At 45.3% G+C, this 24723-nt stretch overlaps 1 protein-coding gene across 1 annotated transcript in view; it reads left to right on the plus strand.

Annotated features, from left to right (window-relative positions):
• Positions 1-24382, plus strand: part of LOC134934369 (hepatic lectin-like) — a 32457-nt gene extending 8075 nt beyond the window's left edge. Inside the window, exons 2-3 of the mRNA XM_063929820.1 lie at positions 12245-12366; positions 17589-24382. Coding sequence (XP_063785890.1) covers positions 12245-12366; positions 17589-17721 — 255 coding nt within the window. The 3' untranslated portion in view covers positions 17722-24382. The remainder of the gene's footprint in view (positions 1-12244; positions 12367-17588) is intronic.
• Positions 24383-24723: the final 341 nt, after the last annotated feature.

The raw sequence follows: 24723 nt of genomic DNA on the forward strand, positions 1-24723 counted from the left end.
CACAGGAATTCCTCCTCGCATTATAACAAAAGGTCATAGGTTGATTCATACAGGTGGGCTGTGACTATTTCCAACAGCTCAGGTGGGAGGGAAACTGGGTTTCCCGCCGCATGGGTAATAAAGTGCAAATAAAGTAAATGTTCATAAACTTCTTATGTCCATAACTATTCGCACGAGCGATTGATCTGCTTCAAACCAACACCGGAATATTGCTAATTAAATATTCTTCCGATGGATACTAAACACCACTGTATTACTCCTGTCTGACCCTTCGTATCAAACAAAGAGGGATTTCTCTGTTCATGAACATTCTATATTAACCAAACTTTCAGAATCTATCAAAGGGACCATGATCTACAAAATACATTATATGGTGAAAATATGTAACGATTGAGTCGCACGCTACAATCACATAAACTCTACCGTAAATACGCATACCGTGCGCCTGCGGGTGCCCGCGACTGTGAGTATGCGCACGTACGGGAGAGCGTACGCATGCGCAGCACGGACCTGTGTGAGGTGCAAATATGGTAGTGTGCATAGAGATATTTTTCTGACTTTGACAGTCCACCCTTTGGCAGTCAACAATAACTGCCACTTCCTGAAAACATTTCAAAAAGAGAAAAATATATGTTAGGGGTTAATACATTTACATGGTTGGGTAAGGGAGGAGAGAGGAGAAGGTGTGAAGAGGCTATGACCTAGTGAGATAGCAGAAGCATGTGTGTATGAGTCCATGTTTGGGGGTCATGTATCATCGTGCCGTACGTGTTTTAAATCAAGCTTCGAGGTATTGCGAAGTATACATTTGAATTCCTTCTTATCCCGCGGTACGGGTCTGTGGATGGGCTGTCAAACTTTACCGAGCTCTTTTCGGCTTTGGTTGTAACAAAATGGGGGAGCACATTTTAGTTGATGATACATGAATTGGGGGAGATATGTGATTGCTGATATCTGTGCCTGTATTCCCTATCGACTATGTGTGTCATTACCTGAGGGTTGTAGAAATGAAGAAAAGACATAATTACGGTAAATGCGGTGGTATTCTATGTCAGGTAAATGAACATTCGTCGATTGAGGTCTTGTTTGGTGTCTGTTGATTGCAGTCTTCTTTGTGCTTTTGCTCATAAGGTGCGAGCAAAAGCTGTCAATGTCCATAGATTTACAAAAGTGTTGGGCTAGCGTGATTTTAAAATTTTCTAGGGAAACTGGGGATCCATGGCATAGTTCATCAAATCTGTGTATAAGGTTGTCAAAACTTCTTCTTTTAATCCATCTGTTGTCTGTATATCGGCTCATCAAATTCCTCGTCCAAGTGGGTCTTTTTACCTTGGAGGAAACGGAAAAACAGGTGAAAGAAACGGACCGTAGAAATCGCATTTTCATCACATCATTGTTTCTACATTTGGGTCATAAATCAAGTCCATTGGAATTACAGTTTCCTCACTCCTCAAACTCATTACCCTAGTACGACTTTTGCACCTCATTAAAGCCTGACCGCATCTAAATATCAAACCAATCGTTATGATAACACCTAAGATACATAGGAGAAACTTCCCAACATTCATTATGACTCCTTGAGCCCAGTCTCCTAGACCGGAGAACCAATTTCGCGGGTTCAACCATGACACCCAACTAGTCAGCTCATTACTCACAGCAGCAAGGGTGAGATTGTGTCTTCTGCGAAATTCCCACTTCAGTTGGAGAATATCGTCCATCTTTTGGTCTATGACCTCGACCGGGTCCTCAGTGCTATTCGTAATATATGTGCAACATTTCACGCCGTATTGTGTTGCCAGTGTGACACAATATCCGCCTGTTACTGCTGTGAGGTAATTGAGAACCATTCTATGCTGTACCAGTTCTGTTTTGTAAGCTTGAAGTTCCCTTCCAGTATACCTAAACGTGTCATCATACATTTCAGTGATATTATCTAACAAATTTGCAAGCGCAGAGATGTATCTATAGTTCAGCACTCCTCTAGTAGTGCGAGTGATATCTAATGCGATTAGAAACTGAATCCCGGTGGATTCATGGATCATGTCAGAGGCCGGGTGCTCTGTTCTTTCTATCAGGTGCCGTTTAACGATGTGCTCGTAATGAGTATGAGTATAAGGAGTTTGGGCAACACGGTGTATGTCTTTCATTTTGTCATGTGATACAGTCATTACTTCAGGCAGTACTTTTCCAATATAACACAATCCTTCAGAGTTTGGGGCAAGCCACTTATACGCCTTTCTCCCGCATATGAAATATGCATCATCGGGGAGAACATATGGGACGGAGTAGGACATAACCATATTACACACCTTCCATGTGAAATCTCCTAACCCTAATTCTTCCATCTGCTTAGTACACGTATCAGGTTGTACGATATGTGCACAGTATCCTGGTGATACCTCTCCAACTCTCGTAATCCTACTTCCTAAGGTGTACCTATACCGGAAAGATTTTCCTCTACTGGCTATGTGGCGTATAAGCTCTGTATCTGTAGGCATTCTATCTGCTCTATGCGAAAAGGTCATGGTTTGGTTACTCCATGACACTTCCCAATTTCCCGGCTTTCGGGGATTGGAGATGTTAAAACATAATAGGGACCTATCCACATGGTATTGGTGGAGCTTCAAACTAGGAGGGCTGGAGATATTAAACCTCCTGTCCACCGGTCTCCCACCACTTAACTCAGTACCTCCCCTATCGTTAAAGGAAATGGTACTAGCCCTGATTTGCTATGACCTTGAGGTACTTGAGAGCATACCCAACAATCTGTTTTATTTAACACACTACCCACTAAAGAGTGATAGTCACTCAAGGGATGCCGGTCCATATGGATATTAAAACTGGATTGGCATTTCTTAATGCACCCATCCTCCACTACATTGTCACAGAGCCTACAGATACAGTTTTCTTCAGCTAACAATCCATCACAATTCCTTCTGTGGTCAATGCTATCGGATCGTTTTCTGATACTCGCCTTTGCTTGTTGATTATGTTGTTCTCGGAAAACTACGCCTCCATCTCTGTCATCGGAACCCATTCCAGAACCTCTCTCGAACTCCATGGTACTCTCGCCGGAACAGACTGCTCTGGTTAACATCATGGTCAACAGGAAAATCTGGATCACAGTCTCTTGAGGCAAGTCCATCTTAGGAGGAGACGAAGAAGAATGAGAAGGGGGGAAAAATAATTTGAGGGAGAGGGGATGGGAAGTGGAGAAAAACAATAAAAGGGAACAGGGGATCGACAACTGCTTTTGATCTTGTGGTTCTCGATGCTCAGGTGCCGCCTTAGTCCTCCTGGAACAGACACTCCAGTGATACAACCTCTACCGTCTGTTCCTTATCACAGGACTTCTCTGGATCAGCAACCTTTTTACAGTGGGACGAATGAACCCAAGTTTCTCTCTCAGCAACCTTCAATGCTGTAGTGCTAGTCAATAAGACCTGGTATGGTCCTTCCCATCTGTCAATAAGGCAACCTGAGCGTAGAAAATTCCGTATCATTACATAATCCCCAGGTTCAATGTCATGACAATTACTATCTGGTAAATCTGGAATCACTAACTTCAGATTATCATTTTGATTCCTTAACTGTTTACTCATGTTAATCAAGTATTTTACAGTCACTTCATTGTTACACTTCAAATCATCCTGAGGGTTAATCATAACATGCGGTTGTCGACCAAACAAGATTTCAAAGGGAGACAGATTAAGAGGGGACCTGGGAGTGGTTCTGATGCTGTACAGTACAATGGGTAGAGCTTCTGGCCATGTCAATCCTGTCTCTGCCATCACTTTACTCAGTTTATTTTTAATAGTGCTGTTCACTCTTTCCACTTTCGCACTCGCCTGTGGACGGTATGGAGTGTGCAGCTTGCTATCAATTCCCATCAATTTACACATTGCTTGAAAGACATCACCTGTAAAATGGGTACCCCTATCACTCTCGATTATTCTAGGGATACCGTATCTACATACAAATTCCTGCACAATTTTCTTAGCAGTAAACATAGCGGTATTTGTGGCCGCAGGAAATGCTTCAACCCAATTTGAGAAAACATCTATACAAACAAGTACATATTTCAAATTTCGACAAGGGGGTAATTGAATAAAGTCAATCTGTATTACCTGGAAAGGGCCGCCTGCAGGTGGGATATGAGATGGTTCTGTTGGTATTGTTTTTCCGATGTTCTTTCTCAGACAGGTAAGGCATGACATTGCTCTTTTACTCGCATGAGATGAAAATCCTGGGGCACACCAATATGCTCTTACCAACTTGCACATCCCTTCCTTGCCCAGATGAGTCAGCCCGTGGGCTGCCTCAGCTAAACATGGAAGGTATGCTTTGGGGGCCACTGGTTTACCGTGTCCATCCGTCCAGAGTCCTGAGGACTCCTGGCCATATCCTTTTGCCTTCCAGACTGCCTTTTCCTGTGTGGAACACAAATTTTGCATTTCACACAACTTCTGTGTGTTGATGGTATTAAATACCATCAATTGTGTGGTGTCTGTCTGTCTGGGGGTAGCAGCTGCTAACTTAGCTGCTTCGTCTGCTCGGCTGTTACCAAGTGATACTGGGTCTTGGCTATATGTATGTGCTTTACATTTGATAACAGCCACTCTGTCGGGTTCCTGTATCGCTGTTAGAAGCTTTTTTATGTGAGCTGCATGCGCTACCGGTGTACCAGCTGCCGTCATGAAATTTCTGAGGCGCCATAGGGCTCCGAAATCATGGACTACCCCGAATGCGTATCTAGAATCGGTGTAGATATTGGCTGATTTGCCCTTAGCCAATTCACATGCTCTGGTTAGGGCGACCAGTTCAGCAACCTGGGCTGAGTGAGGTGGGCCTAGCGGTTCCGCTTCTATGGTGCCTTGGTCATCTACGACTGCGTATCCAGTACACAAGTCTCCCGAGTCTGACTGTCTATGACAACTACCGTCCGTGTAGAACGTAAGTTCTGCATCTTCCAGTGGGTTGTCACTGATGTCAGGCCTTGCGGTAAAATTTTGGGTCAAATATTCCATACAATCATGTGTGTCTTCCTTTGTGTTAAATTCTCCTTCCCCACCACTCTCATCCTCCACCCTTTGTGCCTGTCCAGGCACACCTGGGAGATATGTTGCAGGATTTAATGCACTGCATCTCCTTATGGTGATGTTTACGGGGGCCATTAGTGCCAATTCCCATCTTGTAAACCGCGCTGATGAGACGTGTCTGGTTTGGGCAGAATTTAACAAGGCTGACACTGCATGTGGTGTATGAATTGTGAGGTTGTGGCCTAGCACTACATCTTCGCTTTTCGTTACTAGCAATGCTATCGCAGCAACACTTCGCAAGCATGTGGGGAGGGATCGCGCTACCGTATCTAGCTGAGCGCTGTAGTATGCTACCGGCCTGCTGGCATCACCGTGCTTTTGGGTTAGTACGCCTGCCGCGCAACCAGCACTTTCTGTTCCGTATAGCTCAAAGGGTTTCCCATAGTCTGGCATACCTAATGCTGGTGCCTGCGTTAGGCACTGTTTAAGTCTCTCAAATGCTGTCTCAGACTCGTCTGTATGCGAAATCCGATCAGGTTTGTTTGAGGAGACCATTTCCTGCAGAGGTAACGCCAAAATGGAAAATCCTGGGATCCAATTACGGCAATACCCACACATTCCTAAGAATGTTCTGATCTGTTGCTGGGTTTGTGGCAGAGTCATGTCTCTAATTGCTTGAATTCTATCAGCGGTCAGGTGTCTCAGTCCTTGTGTTAGACAGTGTCCCAAATATTTTACCTTAGTTTGGCATAATTGCAACTTGTCTTTGGAAACCTTGTGTCCTGTGTCTGAAAGATGAAACAGGAGCTGTTTCGTATCCTTCAGGGATGCTTCCAATGAATCAGAACACAGTAGTAGATCATCCACGTACTGTATTAATACTGATCCACTCACTGGTTGGAAAGACTGTAAACAATCATGCAAAGCCTGGGAAAATATACTTGGACTATCTATGAATCCTTGTGGTAATCGAGTCCATGTGTATTGGACTCCTCTGTATGTGAATGCAAACAAATATTGGCTGTCAGGGTGCAGAGGTACCGAAAAGAAAGCGGAGCAGAGGTCAATAACAGTGAAAAATTTCGCAGTGGGAGGGATTTGCATTAGGATGACAGCTGGATTTGGCACTACGGGGAACTGACTCTCAACTATTTTGTTAATCCCCCTTAGATCCTGCACTAGCCGGTAACCCCTCCCCCCACTCTTTTTAACAGGGAAGATGGGACTATTGGCAGTGCTGGACGTTCTTACCAGAATGCCCTGTTGTAGCAAGCGCTCTATTACGGGATAAACTCCTAACTCCACCTCTGGCTTCAGAGGGTACTGTGGGATTTTTGGAGCTATCCTACCATCTTTTACTTGTACAACTACCGGAGCTACGTTTGCCATTAATCCAGTGTCCTGTCCATCTTTAGTCCAAAGTGACTCTGGTATCTGAGATGTCATTTCTTCTACTTGGGAGGGAGTCCTATTTGTCATAGTGGTATGTGACATTAATTTTGACGGGGAGTCTAACATGTCTCGTACTTCCTCAGCGTGATTCTCAGGTATGTCCAAGAATACACCTTCAGGAGTACAATAAATGACGCACCCCATTTTACACAATAAGTCTCTACCCAGGAGATTGGTCGGTGCCGATGCAGCCAGCAAAAAGGAATGCTTGGTATGTAACGGCCCTACTGTAATCTCGGCTGGTTTGCTAACAGGGTAGTGCTGGACTACTCCCGTTACCCCTATGGCTGGAATTGTCTTACCAGTGGTTCTCATGCCCACTGTCGAATTTATCACTGATTTGGCCGCCCCTGTGTCTACAAGAAAGTTTAATGTTTTACCAGCTACATTGATTGCAATTTCTGGTTCACTTCCAAGGCTTGCAATCAATTTTACTGGCTGCAGATTACAGGTATGGCCACACCCCTATTGGGTATGGTGACCTCCCTGAATCCCGCTGGCAGCAACTACTTGTGAGGGAGTTAATTGGGAGCTACCAGAGGCTTGCCAGTCTCTGTTCGGGGGGTATCTTTTTGTTTCCCCTGCATGTGGCTCATAACTCCGTTTCTGCGGACCCCGCTCCCAATGTCGTGTGTCGTGTCGTTGTCTAGGGGGTTGATAAGATTTTTGTACATTTCTCGATCTACAGTCTCGTGCCATGTGTCCCTGTTTATGACAAGAATAACAAGTAACCACATTTGACTTACCCACAGGGTTTGGTGATATAAACAAAGGCTGCCTTGTGGTCAGGGCCTGTATACTTACTGCCATTAACTTATCACCTTGTTGTTCCCTGTGTCTGGTGATGTTCCTATCGTGATCAATAGCAGCCTCTCTCAAAGTAGCCACAGACAGACCTCGCCAACATGGTTGTGTGGTCTGTACCCTAGTCTTCAATGACTCTTTTAAACCATCCATCAGTACCGATACTGCTACTTCTCGATGGTTTATGTTTGTTTTAATGTCCTCTATGCCTGTGTACTTTGCCATTTCTGATAATGCTCTGTGAAAATACTCTGCAGCTGTTTCTGACTCCTTCTGTTTAATGGAGAATATTTTGTTCCATTTAACTACGGCTGGGAAATACTCCTTTAACTGTAAGCTTATTCTTTTTACATTGTCTTTGTTGTACACATCTGTAAGAGGTACATCCTGATCTAATCCACAGTCAGCTAAAAATTGAGTTGCGTCAACATTGGAGGGTAAACAAGCTCTCAGCAATATCTGCCAGTCTTTGTTGTTGGGCTCTACCGTGTTACCTAGGTCTCTGATGTATTTTTGGCTGGCAACTAAGTCTTTTCTAGGGTCGGGGAATTCAGACACTATGGTCCTTAATTCCATTCGGGAAAATGGGCTATACATGGCAATGTTCCTTACAGGGGTGACTCCTGATGTGTCAGTTTTCCCATTTGGAACAGCTATTACCCTAACAGGATTAACTCTAACAACATCACTCTGTGTGGGTTCTACAGCCTGTGGTGAAATGGCTTCAGCATAGTGTATGGTGCCGTACTTACCTGTAGATACGACCTCACCTATCCCTCCGCTAGGGGCCCTTGTTACTAATCTCGTGGGTGGAGCTGTGCCTACTGTGGTCTCTGCTATGGTGGCTGCTAGAGAGAGCGCTGAAATTGTTGCCGATTCGTCTTCTTGATCACACTCCTGAGGAAAGTTCAAAACAGGGTACAACTTGCACGGGTTAATACTTGCATTGGTTAATTGGTTAACATTATCTTTAACATTTACACAGTTGCTAAGTGTTTGTGTGTTACACCTTAGTGCGTCATTCTCCGCAACCAATTTCTCTCCTGGTATGTATGGTGGCGGTGGGGCCGTGGCTATCAGTTTTCTGATTGAGCCAGATCCCGCCGCCTGAGCCAATCCTCTCTGTATGTCACCCTCCTGTTGCCACAACTGCAAATAATCATAATGCTTGATTCGTCTCTTTGCTGATTTAATGAGACATATCCTTCTCCTTAAATTCGTTAACACTTCTGTGCTTAAGCTACCTACTCTTGGGAATTTCTCCCCGTCATGTACCGTCATTCTCTCCCATTCATCACATAAAACCTCTGTGTGTGAACCGTATTTTTCACACATCACGTATCTTGCCGACCCGACTGGTCGGTTCACTGAATCAACCCGAACCGAGGTTGATCGCCCCCTACCTGAACAAGTGGCCCCCATAGTTCGAAGGTGTTGCTTTATTCAGCCAACCCTTACGCAAACCAAAATGTTCAAAATAGGCTGACGGTGGCGGTTTACCGAGTACCCCACTCACTCGCCCACGCCGACCAATACGACCTGATCACACTGATATAGTGCTGGCGTACTCGACCCAGGGCCCCTGCGACCTGAACCTCTATTTACTGGAACCTGTGAGGGTGATCCGAAGAACACTTACTCTTTCCAGTAACTATTGGTTGTTGGATAGTTCCTGAGTGAGCAGCGAACCTCCCTTAAAATAAAAAAAAAATTACACAAATCACGTTAGAATGTACAAATAGCGTTTATGACCTTCGTACACAAATAGTACCGGTCAGGTTTACTAATGTACACAATTACGTGCGGTACAATCGTTCAGCACATAAGCAACTAATCTTATGTACGGAGCGACCAGTGGAATCGAAAATTGCGGCTGCGAATTCCTTCAGCCAGAGCTTGTATGGCCTATATGGGTGTTGCACCAACCCTTTCTTGGTGTTGTGCCTGTGGACTGTATAGCGGACTTCCTTGTCTGCTGTACCTGAACCTGTTGGTCTGCTATGACCTCCTGGTCTGTTACAGTATGACCTCCTGGTCTGCTACACTCTAATGCTCAAATAGTATGTTTTAACCAGGGATGCCTCCCTAGCCACCATGTACGTCACTTACACGCATGTACCTCACGAGAACTCGACTTTTCTTGTGGTTCAACCTGTAAAATTGTATACAACACACTCACTCACCACATATACACTTTTGTTTCTATTTCTGCGCAGAAATTTCTCTTTAGACCAGATGTATTACAAATTAGGAGAAGGATCTATTAATTTAAATTTTGAATGTTAAAATAGATTTGTGCGATTTATCGCCTTGCGTTATTTACCGCGTTGCGCTATTTATCGCGTTGAGAAGAGAAAAAAAACTTGTGATTTGAGTTACGTGGGCGTACCCGGACGCTCCGCTGCGTGATATACGCTGCGTGCGTCGGCCTTTGGTTTGCGTACGCAAGTCTCAGTCCTTTGTTAGAGACACGTGTACGCAAAATAAAGATCCACCGTAACACAATTTATACGTTTATCAATGTAGATGATCCTTGATCATCTACCGCGCACCACACTGACTTTGCCTTGTCTCTCAGGCAGAGCTGTGTGTTTGTTTATACTTTAACTATATTACCTTTTTACTCTTAAACTATAGAATAGCAACAAATCTCTCTTAGCACGTTTATCAACTGTAAAACTGGCAAACAGGAGAGTGATATACGAAAATACACAAATGAAAAAAAAAGAAATGCAGATATATATGTGTGCGTGCGTGTGTACGCAAGACAGAAAAATAAACAGTTTTAAAAGAGACTAGCGTGTTGTTCTTACCTCCGGTTCCCGGATTCCTTCAGCACCCTTTACTAAGAGAAGCAGACGCTTATCCAAACAGCACTACGAGGAATATGATTTCCCGCCCTTTGCTGCTGGATAATGTCTGCTGAAATTACCTAGTGCAGATATGTGAAGGATAGGACAAGCCCGCAATTGATAAAGCTAAATATTTATCTTATATAATACCCTTTATGAGGTCTAAGAACACTGTACGCTAACTACGTATGAAGTACCGTAAGGGTACGCACGTTGCGTAACAATCGCTTAGCCGTGGTCGAGACGCTCAAGCGTTACGTTCGCTCACGGCCAAGAGATCACTGGCAGGCACGCTATTGGCTGCCGACTACCGTAATGATTCGCTATAGCGATGCGACCGCTCGAGACCACGAGGAGATCACCAGCGGCGCAGACGCTCACAATGTTAAACCTTTATATCTAAACCATAAACAGTGTATTATGCAGCAAACCCTTTGTGTAGTGATATGGTGTAAATGCAACACAGTATAACCTTACTAACGTAAAAGCAGTTTGAGCGTCACCGACGCTCTGAGAATACTTAACTCTATAAGAAATACACAGATACCTGGGCTTAGGGTCCAACGCCTAATATATATATATTTTGAATGATATACTTGCAAAAGAATTAATACAAATACAAATCATACACTACAATATAACATAGACTAACTAACCAGGTAACTACACAGTAAATACAATACAATTAAGTTTAAGAGAAAAATGAGAGAAAGAGAAGAGAGAGAAAGATATGGCCCATAATAACAAGAGAGAAACAGTATGATTACGGAGAAAAACTTACGCACAAAGGAGACGATCGCATGCGCCTCTGGACATCCAGCTCCCGATTTTCAGCAATGATAACCGTTGAAGAGTGAGCTGGATGTGGTCGGCCTTTCTATTTATGCCCCACACACAATGCAATTCAATGGTCCCTACAATCTCATTGTTCATTGGACACAGGAATTCCTCCTCGCATTATAACAAAAGGTCATAGGTTGATTCATACAGGTGGGCTGTGACTATTTCCAACAGCTCAGGTGGGAGGGAAACTGGGTTTCCCGCCGCATGGGTAATAAAGTGCAAATAAAGTAAATGTTCATAAACTTCTTATGTCCATAACTATTCGCACGAGCGATTGATCTGCTTCAAACCAACACCGGAATATTGCTAATTAAATATTCTTCCGATGGATACTAAACACCACTGTATTACTCCTGTCTGACCCTTCGTATCAAACAAAGAGGGATTTCTCTGTTCATGAACATTCTATATTAACCAAACTTTCAGAATCTATCAAAGGGACCATGATCTACAAAATACATTATATGGTGAAAATATGTAACGATTGAGTCGCACGCTACGATCACATAAACTCTACCGTAAATACGCATACCGTGCGCCTGCGGGTGCCCGCGACTGTGAGTATGCGCACGTACGGGAGAGCGTACGCATGCGCAGCACGGACCTGTGTGAGGTGCAAATATGGTAGTGTGCATAGAGATATTTTTCTGACTTTGACACCTCCATAGAGTCATTCCTCCAGATGTGGCACATATGACAGAGATTAGCAGGCAGCTCTGCCCAGTAAAGAAGATAGACATCACTGGAACGATCGCAAAGTCCTCTGCATTTGCACACTCATACAAAGCACCGACACAATAACGAGGAACATTGACCTACGGCTACGCAGAGTGGCGGCATTAGCAACACTGGTGACATATTTCTCTACATACATGATTGCAGCTGAAGGTAGATTCAAAAAAGTGGACATGACACAGCTGCATTTTTGCCGCCACTCCCCATTACTGCCCACAAATGGTCCCTTCCTGTCAATCACTCTGCGTATAAAATGTCAGTGCGAGTGCTATTGCGGAATATGATCGCAGCACCTGCGCAGTGTGCTGTTAGTCACTCATTTTCAAAAATATCAGCACTGGACGCAAATACAAATTAGGCCCAGTGTTCAGTAGATTCAAGTGTGTAACCCAGAAAGAGGGGAGATGAAAGGATCTTTAAATTGAGTTTTCAATTAATTAATGAAATTGTATTTAGGAAGTCTTACAATGCTGTTATCTGTCTAAGGCGTTACTTGATGGCTGCCCATTTCTCTCTCAGATTTTCCTTACCACTAAATCTGCTGCCAGCCCTTCCAGGCTTTTTTGGATTGGGCTGCATGATTCCACTGATGAAGGTGCTTGGGAATGGGTGGATGGAACGAACTACGAATCGTCTTACAAGTAAGTTTCTAGGTAATGAAAACACTACTACAGATGTGCCTGCGGCTCTGTTACACGGAAGCGTACGTGTATTGGTAAGAGAGCCGCAACAAGTGTGTCCGCGAATGAGAGTGTGCGGCCCGTTACCTAATAATGGCTGAGTCGTGGGTGCAACTAGTTGCAGCACAGTGCGGCTATTCTTACACGGGATGCGTACCATGATCGGGGACACATCTGTAGTTTATTTGAATAAAGAAAAAGACAGGTTTTCTGTTACTACCAAAGCAAAGCTTTCCACAAGGCAAGTGGGTATGAGAATATATTTTATTTAAAAATCCTAAATAGGATGCTTTGTTTTAGCAGTGAATAGACAGTTTTACTAGTAGGCATGGGTGCTGCTATAGAGGGTGCAGGGGGTGCCATTGCAATGGGGCCCAGAGGCTTAAAGGGTTCACCTCTGGGACCTAACTCCACTGCACTCAGGTGATAAAATTGCCTTACAGGTTCCCGGAATTGCCTACTAAGTACTGTGTGCATAATGTGAACTGGGGGCACTGTGTGGCATGTGCTCTGGCGGCAGTACAATGCAGCATACTGTTAACTTGGGACATTACTATGTGCATAATATGAACTGGGGACACAGTGTGGTATAATATGAACTAGTGCACTACTGTGTGGCATAATATTATGTAGGGCATTACTATAGATCATAAAATGAACAAAGGCACTATGACTGCCCAGAAATTAACTAGGGCACAACTATGGTACATAAATGAACTAGGGCACTACTATGGTGCATAAATGAACTAGGGCACTACTATGGAGCATAAATGAACTAGGGCACTACTATGGTTCATAAATGAACTAGGTCACTACTATGGTACATAAATGAACTAGGGCACTACTATAGTGCATAAATGAACTAGGGCACTACTATGGTTCATAAATGAACTAGGCCACTACTACAGTACATAGATGAACTAGGGCACTACTATAGTGCATAAATGAACTAGGGCACTACTATAGTACATAAATGAACTAGGGCACTACTATAGTGCATAAATGAACTAGGGCACTACTATAGTACATAAATGAACTAGGGCACTACTATAGTGCATAAATGAACTAGGGCACTACTATAGTACATAAATGAACTAGGGCACTACTATAGTGCATAAATGAACTAGGGCACTACTATAGTGCATAAATGAACTAGGGCACTACTATATTGCATAAATGAACTAGGGCACTACTATAGTGCATAAATGAACTAGGGCACTACTATAGTGCATAAATAAACTAGGGCACTACTATAGTGCATAAATGAACTAGGGCACTATTATGGTGCATAAATTAACTATGGTACTACTATGGTGTATAAAATTAGAAGGGGGAAGGGGGCCTTCAGAATGTTGTTATGGGGTCGAAAAAGTTCTACCTACGCCCCTGCTGGTAAGGTACAGTATCAATCCAAATATTTTGTGTCACTTATAAACATCTTCTAAATATATACTGTCATAGCTTTCCCCAGAGTGTGCACTTATTATAGCGGTAACAGAAATGGATGTAGATAAATGTCTCCAATTGTTATTATGGGGTTTATGTACTAAGCCTTGGAGAGCGATAAAGTGGATGGAGATAAAGTACCAGCCAGTCAGCTTCCTAACTCATAGGTCTTTCTACCCTTCTAACAATACTACACCCATTAAAAGCTAATAGGTCATGTTTTAGGGATAGTACAGGTTACCAAAATGTAGTGTGTGTGTGTGTGTGTGTGTGTGTGTGTGTGTGTGTGTGTGTGTGTGTGTGTGTGTTTTGGGGGGGGGGGTGTTAGACTGTGTGCCATCGAAACCTCACACACGCGTTTCAGTCCTTGTACAGTAGCTTTCTCATCTGATTTTCTGCTGCTTATTAAACAGTGGTTCTGTACAAGTGTCATCCAGTGTGAAACCTTGTAGTCTGGCACATTCTCTGGAGTTAATTAACAATTTTATAAAATTCCACCATCTTCCACAGTGCTGTATATCGAATATATGTCTGTCACATCAGTGCCTGCCGACATTCCAAATTCACACAAAGGGTATTTGGAGTATAGGAAAAAAGAAAAGCACCCAGAGAAAACACACAAAAGCACATGAAGAACAAACAAACTCTACACAGATGGGGCTCCAGTTGCAATTGAACACATGATCCCTCCCAACATCGTGAAGTAGCAGTGCTAACCACTGTGCAACTCCCAGCACTTTTATCCAGCCCCGTATCAGACAACACCATGCCTCCCTCCAACCCTGCTGCCTTGTAAGTGCTGTGTAAAGGTTTATCAAGTGTGGACTGGCTCTAAGAATGGGCCCACAGCACTCTCCCCTAGGGCTCTCGTGGGAACAGCTCTGCTAAGTAGATGCAATCAGGATTCCGGTAGTCGGGTACAGGGCCGGCTCCAAGCACATTCCAATAGAGTGGCCGCGCAGGGTGCCACACTTAATGGGCACCGCTTTCTGTCGCCACCATATTGGAGCCTGGAGCCAGGTCCCTACAGCAGCAGCAGTGTCCGTCCCGCGGCCCGTCTCCTAGCAGTGGCTGTGTGACGACAAGGGTGAGTGCTGTGGGCAGGCCAAATCTAAACTATGTGCGTGCTGTGCGGCGCCGCCGTCTGATATCACACGCAGGTGCCGCACAGCGCACACATAGTTTAGATTTGGCCCGCCCACAGCACTCCCCCTTATTGTCACACAGCCACTGCTAGGGAGGCGGGCCACGGGACGGATGCTGCTGCTGTCCCTTCCCACGCACACTGTCACAAGAGCAGACCAGTTCTTCCTCTGCTGGCTGCTGCGAGGGTGCGGTGCTTCTAGAAGCAATTGGATCCTCCTGAGCACCCACTCGAAGTAAGCCCTGGGCAGTTTTGTTTTTTTCTCACATAGATAATGTGTATCTGGCACTGTGGGGCATATCATGTGTATCTGGCACTGTGGAGCATATAATGTGTATCTGGCACTGTGGGGCATATCATGTGTATCTGGCACTGTGGGGCATATAATGTGTATCTGGCACTGCTGGGGTCATATCATGTGCATCTGGCACTGCTGGGGTCATATCATGTGCATCTGGCACTTCTGGGGGCATATCATGTGCATCTGGCACTGCACTGCTGGGGGCATATGTGTATCTGGCACTGCTGGGGGCATTAAATGTGTATTTGGCAAAACTGGGGGTATATGTGTATTTGACACTGCACTACTGGGGTCATTATGTGTCTGACACTATACTTGAGACATGTGTAAGGAACGGAACACTACTGTGGGCGTTATGTGTGTGGCTGCTGATTTTGTGTGTGTGTGTGTGTGTGTGTGTGTGTGTGTGTGTGTGTGTGTAGAGGGTGTGTGAAAATATATTTATTTATAGTTTGATTATATAAAGTTGCGAGGCCACGCCCACTTTTCCAGGAACGCGCGCGCAGTGGGAGCACTTCAACATTTTCTTGCTCATTGTGCTAGTAGGCCTGGAGCCGGCACTGGTCGTGATCCCAACAGTCAGAATACCGACGGTCAGAATATTACCGGATACCGCTGGTAATTACTTGAGTTAGGATTAGTAACTGGGGCGTGGGGGGGTAGGGTTAAACTGCGAGAACGGGACGGTTAGGGTTAGCCTGCGGGAGGGGTGGGTTGGGATTAGGGGTAGGGTTAACATACTTACCGGGATCCATCAGAATCCTGACAGTCGGTACTGTGGCTGCCGAGATTACATACCCAACCCCTGCTAAATCAAGCAAATGGTTTTTGGAGACAGTGCAGCCTGTATGCAGCCTGTATCTGGCAAGGACCACTGTCCTCCTTTCACTACAAATATCTTCTCTCTTGTTGAGCTATTAAAGAATGACAACATTGACAAATATTATTTTGCTTTCAATTATCGATCAGCAATTAATGGTTTTTCAATTTTGTGACAGTTGTCTTTTAAGTATATAGCTATGGCTTTTCTTGACTGCTTCAGTATTTTCCAGAGTCTTTGTGCCATTAGTTTGTACCCATCCAGGGCCGGATTTAGGGGGGAGGGGGGGGGGGGGCAAGGGGGCGACCGCCCCCCTAACACAGTCATTGCCACGGCCACTTTTGAGCTGAAGAGAGCTCTCCAGGGAGAGCCTGAGGCAGAACGCTGTAGCCTATACCACAGCAGGACAGAGGAGCCAGGAGAGCAAGGGTTACAGAGCATATGCCCCTCACTTGCAGGTGTGTGGGTACTAGGGCTAATAAATACAATTACCCCACAGCACAGTCACATGTACATAGAACAATCACAAAGCACTATCTCAGTCTCACTCAAAAAGTTCAGTTTTTCAGGAATTGAGAGAGGAGGAGTTAGGATTGCAGATGGGAGGAGTTGGGACTAGAGAGGGGAGGAGTCAAGATTAAACAGTAAACCGCCCCCCCCTAAAAGAAAAGTCTAGATCCGTCCCTGTACCCATCTCCTACATAAAGTCATTTTCCAGCCTGACCCATCATTCAATCTAAGTAGTCCTTCTACCTAGTTACATCGCTGAGGCATGAAGCGCAGTGTGCCTCATGCCTCAGTGTTACTGTACCTCTACTTTCTAGTGAATGTATGTGACATTTTCTCCTAAAAAATGGTTCTAACCACAACATTGCTGATCTCACTATGGGGGTCATTCCGAGTTGTTCGCTCGGTAATTTTTTTCGCATCGCAGCGATTTTCCGCTTAGTGCGCATGCGCAATGTTCGCACTGCGACTGCGCCAAGTAAATTTGCTATGCAGTTAGGTATTTTACTCACGGCTTTTTCTTCGTTCAGGCGATCGGAGTGTGATTGACAGGAAGTGGGTGTTTCTGGGCGGAAACAGGCCGTTTTATGGGCGTGTGGAAAAAAACGCTACCGTTTCTGGGAAAAACGCGGGAGTGGCTGGAGAAACGGAGGAGTGTCTGGGCGAACGCTGGGTGTGTTTATGACGTCAAACCAGGAACGACAAGCACTGAACTGATCGCAGATGCCGAGTAAGGTTGAAGTTACTCAGAAACTGCTAAGAGGTGTGTAATCGCAATTTTGAGAATCTTTCGTTCGCAATTTTACTATGCTAAGATTCACTCCCAGTAGGCGGCGGCTTAGCGTGTGTAAAGCTGCTAAAAGCAGCTTGCGAGCGAACAACTCGGAATGACCCACTATGTGTAGGTGACTGATGCATTGTAAATGTGAATTAATGTTGACTTCAGTTATGTTATTCTGATTCAGGTCCTGGAAGGAAGGGGAGCCGAATGATCACTATGGGGATGAAGACTGTGCCCACATGTGGACTGCCGGGGAGTGGAATGATGCACTTTGCTCTAATGGCCAAAGATATGCTATTTGTGAGAAGAAGCTCTGAGTGTGTGTCCTACAGGAGACTTAAGGGCCCCATATACTAGAACGATAATGACCGATTTCATCCGATTTCGGGCATTCGGCCCGATATATCGGGTGAAATCGGGCATTTTGGAGGTGTTTCTGATCCAATCCGATGCGCGTTCCCGTGAGCATCGGATCGGATCCTCCAGATTGAACGTGCTGCACTCGTGATAGGTCGGTGCCCGCAGGCATGGCTGGAATCGCCCAAGATATATCGTATGCAAAAGGACAGCATACAATGCATCTTGGGCGATCCTGTCGCCTGGGAGACTGCCGGGTTGATCGCCTGCGACATGTCAGACGGACATGTCGCAGTAGTGTATGGGGCCCTTTACTCTGCAGCCGTCACATTGGAGCCAATTCATTGTTTACTTCTGGATAGCAATTTAAACTAATTTGTTTTGACCATTTTACCTATTTCCCCAGCTTTATGTATACCCTAATACCCTATATAGGCTGCAGGCACTGCACGGTCTGGTGCTGGGCTCTGCATGTAACTGCCACACAGTCTGTGATGTTGATTATAATCTGCTATAGTAACTCCATTGACTGTGTTCTCTCAATGTTTCCCTGCACCTTACTAGCAAGACGCAAGCATAGCGAGTTAACGTTTGTATTAGAGATGTGCAGTGGGCACTTTTTGTGTTTTGGTTTTGGATCTGGATTCTCGATCTTGTGTTATGGATCTGGATTGGTTTTGCCAAAACCACCCTTTCGTGTTTTGGTTTTGGATTTAGATGATTTTTTAATAAAAACCACAAAAACAGCTAAAATCACAGAATTTGGGGGTAATTTTGATCCTACGGTATTATTAACCTCAATAGCATTCATTTCCACTCATTTCCAGTCTATTCGAAATGACTCCCACCTCACAATATTGTTTTTAGGCCAAAAGGTTGCACCAAGGTCGCTGGATGACTTTGCTTAGCAACACAAGTGTGCGGCACAAACACCTGGCCCATCTAGGAGTGGCACTGCAGTGTCAGACAAGATGGTACTTTTAAAAACTAGACCACAAACAGCACATCATGCAAAGAAGAAAAAGAGGTGCATTGAGGTAGCTGGATGGCTAATCTAAGTGACACAAGTGTGTGGCGAAAAAACACCTGGCCCATCTAGGAATGGCACTGCATTGTCAGACAGGATGGCAGATTTCAACACTAGGCCCCAAACAGAACATCATGCAAAGAAGAAAAAAAGGTGCAATGAGGTGGCTGGATGACTTTGCTAAGCGACACAAGTGTACAGCACAAACACCTGGCCCATCTAGGAGTGGCACTGCAGTGTCAGACAGGATGGCACTTTTAAAAATTAGGCCCCAAAGAGCACATCATGCAAAGAAAAAAGAAGAGGTGCACTGAGGTCGCTGGGTGACTAAGCTAAGCGACACAAGTGTGCGGCACAAACACCTTGCCCATCTAGGAGTGGCACTGCAGGGTCAGACAGGATGGCAGATTTAAAAAATAGGCCCCAAACAGGACACCATGCAAAGAAGAAAAAGAGGTGCAATGAGGTAGCTGGATGTCTAAGATAAGCGACACAAGTGTGCAGTACAAACACCTGGCCCATCCAGGAGTGGCACGCAGTGGCTGAATGGCGAAAGTGGTCCGCAATTTTTGGCCCACTGACAGCATCTCCTGCACACCCCTGTCATTTCTCAAAAAATTCTGCACGACAAAATGAATTGTATGCGCAAAAAATGTGACAAGCTGGAATTTGTCCAGATGTACTACACGCACAATATTGGTGGCACAGGAGAGCGGACCCCTAAACCACACACACACGGCAAAGCCTGTAAAAATAATTTGGATAATAATAACCCTTTTATTTGGAGTTATTATAATAATATGCAGCACAGGCGAGCTTACCCCTACACCACACACGGCAAAGCCTGTAAAAATAATTTGGATAATAATAACCCTTTTATTTGGAGCTATTATAATAATATGCAGCATACCCCTACACCACACATGGCAAACCCTGTAAAAATTGTTTGGATAATAATAACCCTTTTATTTGGAGTTGTTATAATAATATGCAGCACAGGCGGGTGTACCCCTAAGCCACACACACAGGGCAAACCCTGTAAAAATTATTTGGATAATTATATAAGATATAACCCTTTTATTTGGAGTAAATAATATACAGCACAGGACACCACCACTGGACTTGTGGCAGCACAAGACACCATCACTGGACTGATGCAGCACAAGACAGCACCACTGGACTGGACTTATACAACAGTACCACTGGACTTACACGGCAGTACCCCTGGACTTATATGGCTGCACCACTGGACTGGACTTATACGGCAGTACCTCTTTATACGGCAGTACCCCTGGACTGGACTTATACGGCAGGAACACTGGACTTATACGGCAGTACCCCTCGACTTTTACGGCAGTACCCCTGAACTTATACAGCTGATCCACTGTACTGGACTTATATGGCAGTACCCCTGGACTTATATGGCAGTACCCCTGGACTTATATGGCAGTACCCCTGGACTTATACGGCAGTACCCCTGGACTTATGGCAGCATAGGACACCACCACTGGACTTATATGGCAGTACCCCTGAACTTATACAGCTGCTCCACTGTACTGGACTTATATGGCAGTACCACTGGACTTATATGGCAGTACCCCTGGACTTATGGCAGCACAGGACACCACCACTGGACTTATGGCAGCACAGGACACCACCACTGGACTTATGGCAGTACAGGACACCACCACTGAACTGATGCAGCACAACACACCACCACTGCACTGGACTTATACAGCAGCAGCAATGGACGTATGGCAGCACAAGACACCACCACTGGGCTTATGGCAGCACAGGACACCACCACTGGACTGATGCAGCACAACGCAGCACCACTGCACTGGACTTATACAGCAGCAGTACTGGACTTATGGCAGCACAGGAAGCCACCACTGTGACTGGACTGATGCAGCACAAGACACCACCACTGGACTGATGCAGCGCAAGACAGCACTGGAATGACACATAAGAGCAGGTCGCCACCCCATGCGCCACACCACTTTCCCGCACAGACACTGAGGAGACACGTTCTCTCACTACACTCTCCAGGACTGGAGTGAAAATGGTGGCGACGCGCAGCTCCTTATATGGAATCCAAAACCCGCGAGAATCCGACAGCGGGATGATGACAATTTGCCTCGTTCTGGTTTCCGAGTCTGGCGGGAAAACCCGAGTCGGACTCGGATCCGGGGTCGAGACGTTATGTTCGGTAGGGTTCGGTTCTCAGAGAACCAAACCCACTCATCTCTAGTTTGTATTACAATTTGTTACATAGGGGGAGATGTTTCAAACCTTCGAGAGAGATAAAGTGGAGCAGTTGTCCATAGCAACCAATTAGATTCTAGTTATTATTTATTTAACATAGTCTATGAAATGACAGAAGCTGGTTGTTTTTGGGAAATTCACTTTATCTCTCTTGATGGTTTGATACTTCTCCCCACAGACTCCCTACTAATTACTTGGAGAATAGTTCAATCCATGTGTAGAGGGACAGGATAACTGGTGCTGGGATTGTGTTTAGCTCTTTTTCCACTCATCGCTAGCTGGTCAGCCCAAACCCTGCCTTACTGTATGTGCTAAATGAGGGTACCTAGGACCTGATTCATACGCAGCCAGATCTGCGTCCATCTCCTCACATGCTGGGGGCCGCCCAGCACAGGGCAATTAGATTGCGGATGCATCAATCTAAGGTTGACCCCTGGCAGGGCTGTCAGGCGGTTGGCTGCCATTATTTTAATTAGTGTGGCTGCATGTGACATCATGCAACTGCCGTGAAAACGGTCACGACACCCCCCCGTTTACCCCCCCATCGTCACCGCCCGGTTAACGGCCGCCGCTGTCAATCACACTGCAGCCGCATCCTTCCGGGATGTGTAAGGTCGCGCACGCGTACTGCAGCCAGGGCGCGTATGTGCAGACCAGATGCATCCATCACAGAATCAGCGCCTTAGTGTCTCTATGGGGTTGGAATCACTTATGCGAAGAGTTCGAAGGGTCCAGCAGTGAGTTTAATGTTATATATACACACATAGTTTATACATTGCAGCTAACAAATGCCAGGGGGGTTCACCACAAATTTTACCCTAAAGGGGATATAGCCACTGGTTCCTCTGAGTGATGTCCTGGTCCTGATTCACACCCTTTAATCTAGGAATGGCCATTGGTGGGTTATTCATTGATGGTTACCACTGATAGTACGATTGATGGATAACCTCGATGGTTAGACACCATCTGTAAAAGAACCATCGATGATTTCACCCATTGATGGTCACCCACTACTTTAGTATTGAGCGAGCCGCAGGCCATTCAGGGCCCGGGGCATGGCTTCACAGGTGTCATTGGGCAAAGCTATGCTCCGTGTCCCGACACCTAGTTAAAAAAAAATAAAATATATATATATATATATATATATATATATATAATTTGGTTATGCCAAACCATCTGGTTCTCCTCCATCGATGGCAAAAGTATTCTAAATTGGCCAAAAACATCGATGATTGGGAATCATCTATGGTCTGTGGCCATCCCTACCTCACTCCTCTGCCAGCTGAGCAGGAAACAAGTCCAGTGTCCTGTTTTGTCTGTGTGGGATTGCTATTCTCTGCATGTACACAAATGAACTAGCCATCTTATAGGGAATGTGTCAGTTGCAGCCCCTAGAATCCGGGTAGGGCTGCCATAGCAGGGGAGTGGATTACCATGGGAAGCACCATTTGTTATTGCAGTCCAGACTAGCAGACCCAGGGGACAAAACACCTGGGACTGCCTGTCCAGAATGTGATTAGTAGATAGCACTTCTAATGGGAAACCACTGCCACTGGGTTTGGTGGATTTTACGCGAGGACTGCAGCCCCTAGGCAACATGTTCCACTGACTGACATGATCCTAGACTAATCCAATAGGAACTTGTGTCAAAGTGGAACCCTGGGCTAACGAGTGACCTGGGCAGAACTACAGGCAGTGCCCTGGGGCCTCTGGGGAATGAGGCCTGCAGCAGTCTTCTGCTCTGACCAGCAATGAGTATTTCCCTGGGCCAGTCTATCGTTCCTCAAATTGGGATGGCTTGGGGGAAAACTCATTGCTGGTCTGGGCAGCCAGCAGGGAGTATGAGTATGGTCAGCCCCACTGCTTTGAAGGGCCTGACCCTTACCTTTGGGAGGTGGGGCTGACACCTAATCCACCCTGCCAGTGTCCAGGCCCACACTGCTCATGAAAAACAATGTGGGGCACCCGCCATGTTGGTTAATAGAGGGACGACGGGACAGCTTTCCCCCTCTACGCAACTCAGCTTCCTGCACCACCACTCACTGTGCCAGTGACCCGTGAGTGTAAAAATCTAGTGTCATCCCCTAACCTGCAGCTACAATTTGAAGAGGAGCCGAAAAAGGAGGAACTGTGTAAATACTAAGGAATGGGCGTCGCTGATCCAATAAATGCTCTTATCCGATGGATTGAATATCAGATCAGTGTGCACCAGTACACACTGAGCAATTTCTTACTCCGAGCAAGATGTATTAAAATACGGTGATTCTAATCGCATACAGTATGTACTAACATATGCAGTTAACATCACAATGCAGTATCAGAGGCCTGCCGCGATGTTGGTGGTGAGGTCTGCAGAGGTCGGCAGGGGTCTCCGTCACCTCCCAGACCCGGGAGGTGACGTGTGCAGGGAGTCCCCGGGCTCCTCCTCCTCCCCCATGCAGCCAGAAGGACAATTGGCTGTGCTGTGGGGGAGGAGGAGGTGGGGGGCCGCACCTGCATCATCGAGCCTCACCAAGCGGCTTACTGGATGGAGGCGAGTGAGGTCGCCATGAGCGGCGCGGGGCGGCAGCAGCGGGATGCCATTAGAAGCCCATAGACTTCTATAGCGTATCGCCACAAAAAGATGGTGATACCCTCGGTGGTGAAAACCCAGCGGCCGGGGGTTAGTACATATGAAAATGCAGTTTTACTGCATTTTCCCTTTAGTACATCCCACCCTCAATGTTTACTTTCCTTTGATTTCTTGAGCGAAATCGGTCAAATCTGGGCTGTGACCACATGAACCAACCATTTGCTTGGGCGTTTGAAGCCATTTATCGGCTAATACTCCGGCATCGCTCCTGCACATACACTATACAATTGTTGGGCTGATCAGAAAAACATCATTTTATTATACTGCATGCTGTGAACAGGTAATACTTTAGCATTTTTACATTAATTATTATAATACCTATTATCTAAAACTTATTTAGGGACAGAAGGCAGGAACTAGCGCAGCATGGCATAACCTACATCCTTTCTCTACCTCCGGGCAATATGTCTAATAGGTGTGCTCTGTAGAATAGAATGTGTTGTGTATTTATTCGCAGTACAGGTTGAGTATCCCATATCCAAATATCCGAAATACGGAATATTCCGAAATACGGACTTTTTTGAGCGAGAGTGAGATAGTGAAACTTTTGTTTTCTGATGACTCAATGTACACAAACTTTGTTTAATACACACAGTTATTACAAATATTGTATTAAATGACCTTCAGACTGTGTATATAAGGTGTATATGAAACATAAATGAATTGTGTGAATGTAGACACACTTTTGTTTAATGCACAAAGTTATAAAAAATATTGGCTAAAATTACCTTCAGGCTGTGTGTATAAGGTGCATATAAAACATAAATGCATTCTGTGCTTAGATTTAGGTCCTATCACCATGATATCTCATTATGGTATGCAATTATTCCAAAATACGGAAAAATCCCATATCCAAAATACCTCTGGTCCCAAGCATTTTGGATAAGGGATACTCAACCTGTATTAAGCACTTCTCTTTATGACTGCTATAAAGAAGAAGTAATATTAATGCAGAGGGAGTACTATTGGTGCTCAAATTGAAGCCTATTTTGGAAACTTATGGAGCATGTGGGGAGGATTGTCAAGCAGGGCCGGTGC

This window comes from Pseudophryne corroboree, chromosome 6, assembly GCF_028390025.1.
Source record: "Pseudophryne corroboree isolate aPseCor3 chromosome 6, aPseCor3.hap2, whole genome shotgun sequence".
Lineage (NCBI taxonomy): Eukaryota > Metazoa > Chordata > Amphibia > Anura > Myobatrachidae > Pseudophryne > Pseudophryne corroboree.